Source organism: Ammodytes marinus (assembly GCF_949987685.1).
Source record: "Ammodytes marinus genome assembly, chromosome: 4".
In the NCBI taxonomy this organism is placed as follows: Eukaryota; Metazoa; Chordata; class Actinopteri; order Uranoscopiformes; family Ammodytidae; genus Ammodytes; species Ammodytes marinus.
The window spans coordinates 6,358,217-6,369,216 of NC_137233.1; the positions used below are offsets into that span (position 1 = coordinate 6,358,217).

An 11,000-nucleotide genomic window follows, 5' to 3' on the forward strand; every position below is an offset into this window, starting at 1 on the left:
AGCTTTTGTAGCACAGAAACACGTAGATCAACTTTTCATCCGGAGCTGACTGGACTTTTGCCATCGCGTAGCCCACACCGTGCGTAGCGGACGGGCGTGGCTTCCGTGCAGCTGAACGCGGAAGTCAGAAAAAGGTTAAGAACTTTCTTTATATGTCCATGGTTAAGACGAATTTCTGACGGATCACAAGCAAAGTGTCACAAGGTAAGATTGTTAATAAATATATCCGTAGACAGAGAGACAGCGATAAGACCCGTGCCATGTATGAAACGAAACAACGTAACAATTCAAGAGAGTGTTTATTTTGATTTCTTTCGTATCATACCTGTAAAGAAAGTTGAGAAATCAGTGGTGGAAGTTGAGGCTTTAGACAACAATATAAATGTCATGCAATAGCCTGCACGTCATGATCTGTTATGACGTGTGTGAAAACAATATGGGCGATATAGTTTCCGATTTAAATATATTTTGTAGGCTATTGTTTTAAAAGTTTGAAAACTAAACTCCACTTTGTTGAATGTCAGCTTTATTCCAGGACTACAAATAGTTTTGAGTTTAATGAAACTGCATTTATGAGTGTAGGCTATGTTTCTATATTCTCACACAAACATGTCAAACCATAATAATTAACCAATTTAGATTAATCTCCTTGGGGAAATTCCTGTATGCCTATTCAGTAGCTGACATAGCAATAGCCTATAATTGACAGGAGAAAAAAAATCTGTAAAATACATCAATAAAAAGCGAGCAATATTAAACATAGGCTAAATAAAAAATGTTTTAGAGCAAGTGGTTAACTCTTTGTAAAATATAGAATTGAGACACCATCAATTTCTGTTTGATTTCAAATGTCTGGGACACTGATAATGTCTAATATTTTCATGCTTGCCTGGAAATAATACGAAAGTTTGCAACAATTTGTGTTATGAAAGTACAACAAAGTAGTCGTATGTATATATATAAAGGTCTACAACCAATTTAATCAAATCAGAAAAACAGTTGTACACGTTTCACAATGGATGACTGGAAAAAGGAGATGTATTATGTCAGTAACAGAAGGGTGTTTGTGGGGAAGAAACAAGAAGGGAAAATGATTCAGCAGTTCTATGAAACCCACAGTGAAACATGGTGGTGCAAATGTTTAAGTTGTTATAAATGTATATGATCATTTTCAATGTGTTCAATGTTACACCCTTGATATAAATAGCTATTAACATCCAATGTAATTTTACTTGAATTAGTATTCATTGCATTAACGTTCTCACTGTTCCCTCAGGATTCTGTGTGGGACCAAAAGTGTTTGACTAGTCGGATCAAAAGACTAAACCATGTGGCCAAATCAAGGTGAGATATCACATCATACATAACCAGAATCTAAAATATAATTCTGGCTTTGGTCTGTTTTCATAAAAGCCTACAGGTGTTCTGAAGGTTAATGTGTGTGTGTGTGTGTGTGTGTGTGTGTGTGTGTGTGTGTGTGTGTGTGTGTGTGTGTGTGTGTGTGTGTGTGTGTGTGTGTGTTTCTTTCTGTGCTCTCTCTTATGTACATCAGGTCCTCCCATGGGACCCCCAAACCCTGCCTACCCTCCTGGCTACAACCCTGCTGCGTTCCCTGCTGGCCCCCCACCCGGTGCCTTTCCCCCCGGAGCCTATCCCCAACCTCCACACCAGGGCTACCCAGCCGGCCAGTTCCCAGGCATGGCTCCAAATGTACATCCAGGAATGATGCCTCCTGGAGCCCACCCGTACCCTATGGCTCCGGGCGGGTATCCGGGGGTGCCTCCTGGCGGTGTTCACCCAGGGGCGTACCCACATTCTCCCAAAGGGGGCCACAAAGGGGCGTTCCCACACTCTCCTAAAGGCCACAAGAAAGGCCACCACAAAGGGGACCATCATCACGGCGGAATGGGAATGCCAGGAATGGGAATGCCAGGAATGGGAATGGGAATGGGGATGGCCGGGATGGGAATGGGGATGGGGATAGGGGGACATAAAGCCCACAAGAAGATGAAGAAGATGAAGAAAGCTAAGGGCCACAAGTCCCACAAACACGGCGGCAAGGTAAGGTTGGCTGGGAAGATAAATCGGGTTAAGAGTTGTTTTATATGACGGGAGTATCAGGGGCTAGTTAGAGGAAAAATAAATATATACAATAATAAGTAAAACGTCTACGAGAACAAATTCACAAAACTTAAGTTGTGATTCAGAAAAACATATTACAAGTGGGCCTAACCTAGAAAACAGGGCGAGAGAAATATAATGGCAGTGTCCTTTTCACCCACAAATTGGCTCAAGTGTATTTCCTTATTTGCAGAAGACGAAGCCTATAACTATAATGCTCCACATTCCTAATTTTAAAACAGGGGAAAGGAAATTTTTTTTCTTCTAAAATTAAAAATTACAAAGTTTTTCCCGTAATATTATGACTTATTATTCGTAACGAGCTATGACTTTTTATCATAAAATGACGACTTTATTTTTATTTAACTTCCTCAATGTGGCCCTATACTTATCCACTGTTATTGTTTTAAATGGCCCGTTGGTAGGTGGGAATCTTAATGCTGATACTAGATAAAAAGATGAAACTTGGACCTGGCTTTGCCCCTTCGCCCCGGGCCCTAACTTGCAGTTATGCTGCAAACACACACCTTCACCAAACAACAGGAATATGCAATCTTGAGTTAACGAGTGCAAAGTGCAGCTAAAGAGGCGCAGTACTGTTAGGAATCAATGGTTTTACAAGGAAGAGGGTTATAGATTATTGTTATTAATATTTATTATAATGCGATAAAACAACAATACAAACGATGACCGCTAACTAGATTATTAAGGAACATTATGGTTGGTATATGAATGGACAAAACACTACATTATAAATGGTACTTTGGGAAAGTAATTGATTATTCTGCAACTACTGTCAATTAATTTAAAAAAAGTATTAATCAATATACAGTATATAGGGCTCTGGTCAACAGTTAATTGTTTCAGCTTGAATAGCACTTGGCCCAGAACACTCGGAAAAAGCTTTGATTTGTTTGACAACTTAAACACTTACGTCGAAGAATCTTCCAAATTCATCTAGCATCTAGCAAAACATCCTAGACACACTATTTATTTTTTAATTTTTTGAAAAAATATTTATTTTATTGTCCAGAGAAAAACATGACAATATTAATGTAAAAGTATGTACACTTCATTCAGGGAATCACAACGAAAACGAAAATTCAAAATCCATTTCAGTGATGACAACATTGGCCTTCGAAATTGTGTAATTCTCAAACCTTTCACCATATCAATTAAAGACTGAATCAAAAGTTTGGCACTTCTAAAATACTCCTTTAATGAATGTATACATGTGTTATATGTGTTTTAAACCATACACTATATTACAATATGAAAACATCATGTATATTCTCTCTTTTCCTTCATAGTCCTCCAGCAGCAGCAGCAGCAGCAGCAGCAGTAGCAGCTCAGACTGAGGCTGCCATGACGACACAAGGCTTTCACAGAAGTGCTTTATCAACCTGACTATTAACAATAAACACACTAAAGTCATTAACATCGCTTTTTAAATGCATTTAAAAAAGCGTTTTTATTACGTCTTGAACGGGTTGTTGATACTAGATATGCATGCTTGCTTAAGCTGACTCTAGCAAACAACTCGACAGTGTTTGACTGTATTATAATTGTCTTAAATCTCTTTTTCTTTTTGTAGTTTTTATGTAAAATGCTTCATGGTTAAGGGTTCTTTACAATATTAAAAATACACTACTGTAACTAAGTATATTGAAATACTTTAAAGGGGGAGTGCAGAAATGTGTGGATGGTGTTCATAATGTGAAACTGTGGGGAAAAAAGTTTTTTTTAAAGAGAAAAATTAACCTACTGTTGGAGAATGATTCATATGTCAAGTGCCTGTTGTGTTTTTTTTTCTTTTTTGTAATTTTTGTAATTTTGAATATGATTCTTCACTGCTCTGTATCTGCACACACTTGTGTTAATACTAGGCCTATCTAATAATGGGTCTCATCTTTATCCTGCTCAATAAATGAATGTAATGAGTACATGACGTGTGAGTCATCCTTAAATTGTAGCCTAAATAATTGCAGTTATAAACTTAGGTGCAGTATACTTGCCCACCGGTTGCCCTATAAATAGCCTCAGTATTTTATTGATTGTATGTGAAAACGTTAGAAAAATTGTTACACACATAGACCTATTTTTTTTATAGTTAATGTTTTACACATTAAAAAAGGCGTGAGCCATCAGTTATTTTGGTTATTTTCCACAAGAGACACTTCCGTTTTAAACGAATGCAACGTTGTTTTTATTGTGCGCATTAACTCTTCTCTTTAAATGATTTCGTTTCATTAAACCTGTCCTGTTGTAGCTTAATAATGTCCAACAAAATGTTTTCTACTATCACTTTTTTTTCATAGACTTAAAGATTTTGGGTGAATTCTCTGGATGGGATGGGACCAGGGGGGTGTGTGGGTTTGGGACGGCCGGGGTGGAAGGGGATAGTTCAGAGGTTATAATTGTGTTGTCTTTGTGTAAGCGGACTGGTGCGCTCGATCTCACACACATCACTCTTCCCTCTTCCCCGACTCCTTTCTAAACTCTCCCCCGGGTCTCTACCCTCCCGAACCTCTCCCCTTCTACCCTAACAACCCCAACCCTCCCCCCGACCACCACCCAGCAACCAAATCAGGTGAGTTTTCTACTGATATTGGGCGCTTTTATATGGATATTTATTTTTGTTATGATCTGAAGTAGCGGAAAGAAATCGCGGCTAGGAGCTAGCTACTAGGCCGCGTGATGATGAGCACGCACTCTCCGTACACAAGCTACCTAGCTCAGTTAGCATAGCAAGACACAGGGGAAAGTTTGGTTTTAATGGCGCTTTATAAAACCTTGTGTATGCTGTTGGGGCTCCTGTAACTGAGTTTGGATAATTAATTTACCTAACTACCATGCGGTGAAGGCTGCTGATATTTGGTCAGCTATTAATAACGTTGACATGTCAAGCTAACAGGCTAGCTCTGTAGCTCACCCATGCTTCATTCATTTCCCCGCACGGTGAACAACATGCTAAGAGGCTAACACACTTACAACAAGCGCTAATAGTTAAATAGACGCACTTTAAACTACAACTGCATGTGCGAAAGTGAGCAGTTACACATCACATTTTCATAGGAAACAAACGTGTGAATGTATTTTCACTTAAGTGTGGTAACGAAGGAGAAACTGGGCGCACATTTGTTGATAAACTTGGTTCACAGCTACTGATAATCGTTAGCCTCCAAGTCCTGTTTTTCACGTAGCATTGCGATGCTGATTTGCTTGTTTAAAGTCAGATAACTTGGCTCAGAGCTGCGAAAAGAGGTTTGCAGGTAAATTCACCTGTCTAGCACCGTAACAGGGAGCATTTTGTTGTATGATTTATCGCAGTATCCTACTACGCAACATTTTTCAAAAGCCTTTGAGACGAATTTACCTCAACCTTCATTGTTTAAGAGATTCACTTTCATGTTTATATTATGGGAAATGTCTCCAATTTAAACCCAGTATAACCATAATATTTGTGAATGTATCATCCAGCGTTACACATGTTGCCAGAATATGAGACAGGATCCCTTGTGATTAAGCTGGTTGTGTTTAGTTTGACATATAATTAATAAAACAGTAGCTTTGCAAAATGGGACTAAGGGCCTTCAAATACCTTGTGTAATGCTCACATTTAAATCTGTTGCCATATAGTAATGCAACATCAGTATGCAGCTAGAGTAGGATGCGGGCAGAGGTTTTTTCTCAAACTAAATCTGAGATTCTGCAATTCTTAGAAAATTATAAAATATATCAGAGGAAAATATTTCGATGCTATACACCACAAAGTCTACTATTAATACAAGATGACGGTTAACTTGATACTGAGGGGGCTAGCGAGATGTATCTAGTATTTACCATTTAGTAGGACAGTGTTTCTGTTAACAGGCTGCTCCTATGCAATTCACTCTTGACCCATAATCATCCTCTGTGTGTAATATCTTGCCTGTTGTTTTCCCCTCTAGATCCATCTCTGTGACCAAAGACCTTCAGTTCTCTTCAACAAACGTCTCATCTGCAGTTATGGACTCCGGTGTGATTGAAGGAGGGCTCAATGTCACTCTCACCATTAGGCTGCTCATGCACGGCAAGGTGAGGTCACCCGGCCGGCCGCCATCAGCTGCTTGTGTCGGCGCTCTAAAAGCTCTTTGACGTAATATTTATGGAAATGCTTTTGATGTGTAAAGGGCAGGGCAGGGGCTTTGATGTGATGTGAGTAAGAGCGCTGAATCTCTGAGGGGATCCTGTGTCGCAAAGCAACAGTGAATGGTGTTTTGGCATGTTGCACTTTTACATAGGAGGCTTTGTGTTTGCCTCATGTGTTCTTTTCCAAGACTAGCTTTATGAAGATCGATCTATAAATATATTCTTCTTTGCCTCCATTTAGTTATTTCAGATATGATGAGGGGTGCACTGATAGCAATTTTGTTTTGTCGTCCCCGATTGCTGATTTTGTAAAGGGTCTTACTGGTTGGTAGAAAGGTCTGGCCGAGCACTGTTCAATCTGTGAACCTCTATGGGCTATTTTACAGCGAGCAGAGCTTATGCTTCAGCCCTCGTATACTTCATACCTTCTCAATTGTGGCAGCATCTCCCTCTCTGAAATTCCTCCCTGAATGGATCACACAGCAGCTTGCAAGATCAAATTATATTAGAGCCATTTCCACATCAGACGTCACATGGCAAACTGTTCAAGCAGCAGCAGCAGGCATGGCATGGCATTGCATTCGCCTTTTGTCACTAATCCATCTGGCTTTCACAACAGCTACACACACTTATTGCATCTTGAGTCCCACAGTGGCCCGTTGTCGTCACTGTGGTTTCTAATGCTGAGATGCCAATTGGTAACAAGCAGCGAGTCAAAGTCTGACTTTTGAAACCTCAGCTTTTTCACTATGCACAACTTAAAAAGTGTTACAAGGAATATTCAGTTTGGACATTGGGGTAGTGTTTTTACCACGCCAGCTGTTGTTCCTGGGTGAGCGTACCCATGAAAAAGGCATTAAGAGAAACTATATAAAAACAGGATTATTTGCACTGATGGTCTCGTTTGCTGTTACATGTCATTTATGATCATCAGAGGAAATTGACTCTTTCAGAAATATTTAAAAGTTCCTTGTTGTAGCCAGTTCAACTGACGAAATAAAGAAAATATCCTCCAAAAGCTCTGCTAGCTCGTAGCATCCTGAAACAAAACCCCAGGGCTATCGAGGTATTAGCCGCTCTTGAGTGAATTTCACGATCACACTGTGGCCAACGATTGAGGGTTTTCATTGCCTATAATAAACCAGGCAAGCTTTAGCTGTAGAGGTTTGACAGGTCCAATTCTGTACTAGTAAAACTGACAGGTTTTATGAAAAGATGATAAATTGCTTTCTCTTTTTATTCCTGTTTTAGGAAGTTGGAAGTATTATCGGAAAGGTGAGCTGCTTTTGAATTCTAATTATCATTAAATTAATAATCTGTCTGTTTTTAATTGTTTTAATGAGTCTCACTGAAATGTGATTCTGTGCCAATAGAAAGGTGAATCTGTGAAGAAGATGAGAGAAGAGGTGAGGCCTTTTCTTATTTATTCAGGAATCTAACATTATAATTACTAAGATTGCCAGAGGCAGATTTGCAGTGTGTATTTTACTATATGAAGTTTTTCAAAATGTCAATTTCTTGTTTTACTCTTGTTAGAGCGGGGCTCGCATCAACATCTCTGAGGGCAACTGTCCTGAGAGGATCATCACTTTGGCAGGTCCAACCACCGCCATCTTTAAAGCATTCTCCATGATCATTGAAAAGCAGGAAGAAGTAGGTCACGCTTTCTCCTGACTAATGCAGTTCTCAGGTCAGCAGTAACCAGCCTGAGCTCAAACCTGATTAACCCTTTGGCTTCATATATTTTCTCCCAGGACATAAGCAGCTCAATGACAAACGGCACAGCCACCAGCAAGCCCCCGGTGACCCTACGCATCGTGGTGCCCGCCAGCCAGTGTGGATCCCTCATCGGGAAAGGTGGCTGCAAGATCAAGGAAATCAGAGAGGTACGCTTATAGGGAAGAACGTGCATTACCAAACATATAAAATAAACATTAATAATAATACATAATTAAAATGTATAAAACTATTTATCACGTTATCTTAAATCTACCGAAACTCTACCTGTAACTGTTTTAATTAGGCTATATTGTACTTTCACCCATGTCATTTTAAATGCAGCCATTCTACATTGCTGTCTAAATGTTTAAACTGTTTTGGCTCTTTATCAGCTTGTTGTGTATTTGATGTATTTGCACTGTATATTGTGTGTATTGTTGTTTTTGCAGTGCACATCTATGACTCAACGTCATTGAAAAAGAGGGTCACTCACCCCTCTATTGATCTCTCGAGTATAAATTAAGGTTAAATAAAAAATATAAAACCAGACTGGGCTAAATATAAATCCTCCGATTTCCCAATACCACATTTGATCTTAATCTATTTTACCACATATGATCTTAATCAATTTTTTTTATTAAAAAATTACCAAAAAAATAATTTCCCTAAAAAGGGAACCATCCAGACTATAATCCCTTCTGCATTAGCTGGCTGCCACCTCTACGTGTGGAGGATTTATAACATTAAACTCTGATACACAGCAGCTCTTGAATCCTTGTCTCATTTGACTGTGTTTGTGTTTTCCAGTCAACCGGTGCTCAGGTACAAGTGGCAGGTGACATGCTCCCCAACTCCACAGAGCGAGCCATCACCATCGCGGGAACGCCACAGTCCATAATCGAGTGTGTGAAGCAGATCTGTGTGGTCATGCTCGAGGTGAGTGTGTGAAGTGACAGCTGTTGACCTGTAAATTAGTGATGTAATCTCTCTGGGCTTTTCACTGCTGTGTGAGTGTTGGACCCTGGGAAGTCTTGAGCTGAGCCACAAGGTTATGGCTGGAGTATTTCACAGATATTGTAAAATCCCTACTGGGCATTACACACAATTATTACTGGCTGAATATTCCTAATTCTTAAGCCTTCAAATATTTGTAAATAACTTCACACATTTACACATTTAAGAATTTTGTGAATTCTGACCTGGGCTACATGTGAGAAACTGATTGAAACCCCATATTGGCTGACACTCACAAGCTCTATCATTTGCCCGTACTAGCAGTGCTCTACTATATTTCTAGTGTTAAATCATAATTGCAACACTGTTTAGATATTGAAGCAAGTCTATGCCAACATGGGTACTATTGTAATCTTACACGTTTCATTCTTTGTCTCCTGTTTAGTCTCCCCCTAAGGGGGTCACTATCCCCTACCGACCCAAACCTTCAGGTTCCCCCGTCATCTTCGCAGGCGGACAGGTACGTACCACATTATAGAGGGGCACAGGATCCCAACTCTTTCATTTGGGATGTTTTGGGGTTTCAGCTTCAGTAGTCAGATGACCATTAGACAATTACAGTTTGTTACAAGACCATGTTTCCCTGATATGATTTTCTTTTTGTGTATGGCATATGGCAGGGGTGTCCAAACTACGGCCCGCGGGCCAACTGCGGCCCGCGGCCCGCTTTTTATTGGCCCGTGGCCGATTTTAAAAATATAATGCAATATGGCCCTTTAAAAAAAAAAAAAAAAAAATTTTTTTTTTTTTTTTTTTTTGCATTTCTTAGTTAACCCACTAGTGCAGGGGTGTCAAAACTGATTGATTGGCCCTTGGCACATTTTAAAAATATAATGTAATATGGCCCTTTTAATTTTTAAATAATCTAAATGCACTCATTATATTGCAGAGAAATATGTCCCATAAAAGAAAAAGAGCATCAAGCCCATCCCAGAGGACCCTGCATAATATTTAAATTTAAATTAATATTATTATGGAAAATCTATGTGTCCTTCTCCAATAGCTTCTAATTCATCCGACACAGTGTTTACATTTTTTTTCATACAAAATTCTTCAGCTTTAGCCTCTTAATTTCCCTCTCAAAGTGCACCAGATTCATGCATTTCACTTTAAAAACTTAAAAAAATCTCCCGGGGGGGCATACCCCCGGACCCCCCTTGGAGGGGGCGGGATCTCAGCTGGCTACTATTTTCACCAAGCTGGACATTAGACGTAAAAGCAGAAAACACTGGGTGTATCAATGGCATTTAACAAGAGGGGGGATGTATATTTTTAATGTGCAAGTAAAGTGTTGCCGTGAAGAAGGATTACAATTTACGAAGACACTATGAAACTAAACATCAGAGCAGCTACATGTCCTGATAAATGTGTTATTTTTGCAAAGTGGCCCGGCCCTTCGTAGATTTTTCTGTATGTGGCCCTCAGTGAAAAAAGTTTGGACACCCCTGGCATATGGCATCGTTTCAGAAGTCTTGTGGTCTATTTCCTACTATTTTGAGTCTGAATTTAAGTGTTGTCTGGGGCTTGTTGGCTGAACATTACATGCTCTTGATCTCACTAAATACCATTTTGTTTTCATTTGAATTACCTGACCAAAATCTAAATTGGATGTGAGGCCTATAAAAGCTTTGTTTTTCTGTTTGTTTCAGGCCTATGCCGTACAAGGACAGCATGCGATTCCACAGCCCGATGTAAGTGCAGTAGACATTTTGACATGATCACTTCTTCCACCCATTATTAACACCGTCTTCCTCCAAAATGTTCTCCCACCCACACTTCCCTTTCAGCTGACCCTGCCCATCATTTAATTAAAATAATAATAATATGACCCACTATTATCATATTTTGTAACCATTCAGAGAGCAGCGCTGCTAGGACTTCATGCTTGAATAGTTCTTCAGTTGAGTGTCAGTTGGTTCTTAATTAAGCTGACAGTTGTTGTTTGTGTTTGTCCAGACCTCTCCAGTGTTCCATGAATAATAATCTGTTCCTGCTGCTTCCCAATTTCTGTTTTT

At 39.5% G+C, this 11,000-nt stretch overlaps 2 protein-coding genes across 3 annotated transcripts in view; both read left to right on the forward strand.

The window, feature by feature from the left end:
• Position 1: 1 nt before the first annotated feature.
• prr13 (proline rich 13) lies at positions 2 to 4,064 on the forward strand. 2 transcript variants are annotated; one of them, XM_080026230.1, is made up of 4 exons: positions 2 to 204; positions 1,277 to 1,344; positions 1,553 to 2,066; positions 3,440 to 4,064. In XM_080026230.1, exons 2-4 carry the CDS (start codon positions 1,329 to 1,331, stop codon positions 3,477 to 3,479), a joined length of 570 nt encoding a protein of 189 aa, XP_079882356.1. In that variant the 5' UTR covers positions 2 to 204; positions 1,277 to 1,328; the 3' UTR covers positions 3,480 to 4,064. The 2 variants fall into 2 exon arrangements, with proteins under 2 accessions (XP_079882356.1, XP_079882355.1); XM_080026229.1 differs by having other exon boundaries at positions 6 to 204; positions 1,553 to 2,061; positions 3,432 to 4,064.
• Positions 4,065 to 4,575: 511 nt separating this feature from the next.
• LOC307249487 (poly(rC)-binding protein 2-like) overlaps positions 4,576 to 11,000 on the forward strand; it is an 11,494-nt gene continuing 5,069 nt past the window's right edge. The window contains 9 exon segments of the mRNA XM_080026219.1: positions 4,576 to 4,711; positions 6,072 to 6,198; positions 7,504 to 7,527; positions 7,626 to 7,658; positions 7,789 to 7,905; positions 8,007 to 8,138; positions 8,779 to 8,907; positions 9,371 to 9,445; positions 10,635 to 10,676. Of these exon segments, the coding sequence (XP_079882345.1) occupies positions 6,130 to 6,198; positions 7,504 to 7,527; positions 7,626 to 7,658; positions 7,789 to 7,905; positions 8,007 to 8,138; positions 8,779 to 8,907; positions 9,371 to 9,445; positions 10,635 to 10,676 (621 nt within the window). The 5' untranslated portion in view covers positions 4,576 to 4,711; positions 6,072 to 6,129.

What these genes read in the sequence shown, in the direction of transcription:
- prr13 (XM_080026229.1), top strand. An exon ending in CCCACAAACACGGCGGCAAG is followed by an intron (nt 2,062 to 3,431) that starts GTAAGGTTGGCT and finishes TTTCCTTCATAG; the next exon opens with TCCTCCAGCAGCAGCAGCAG.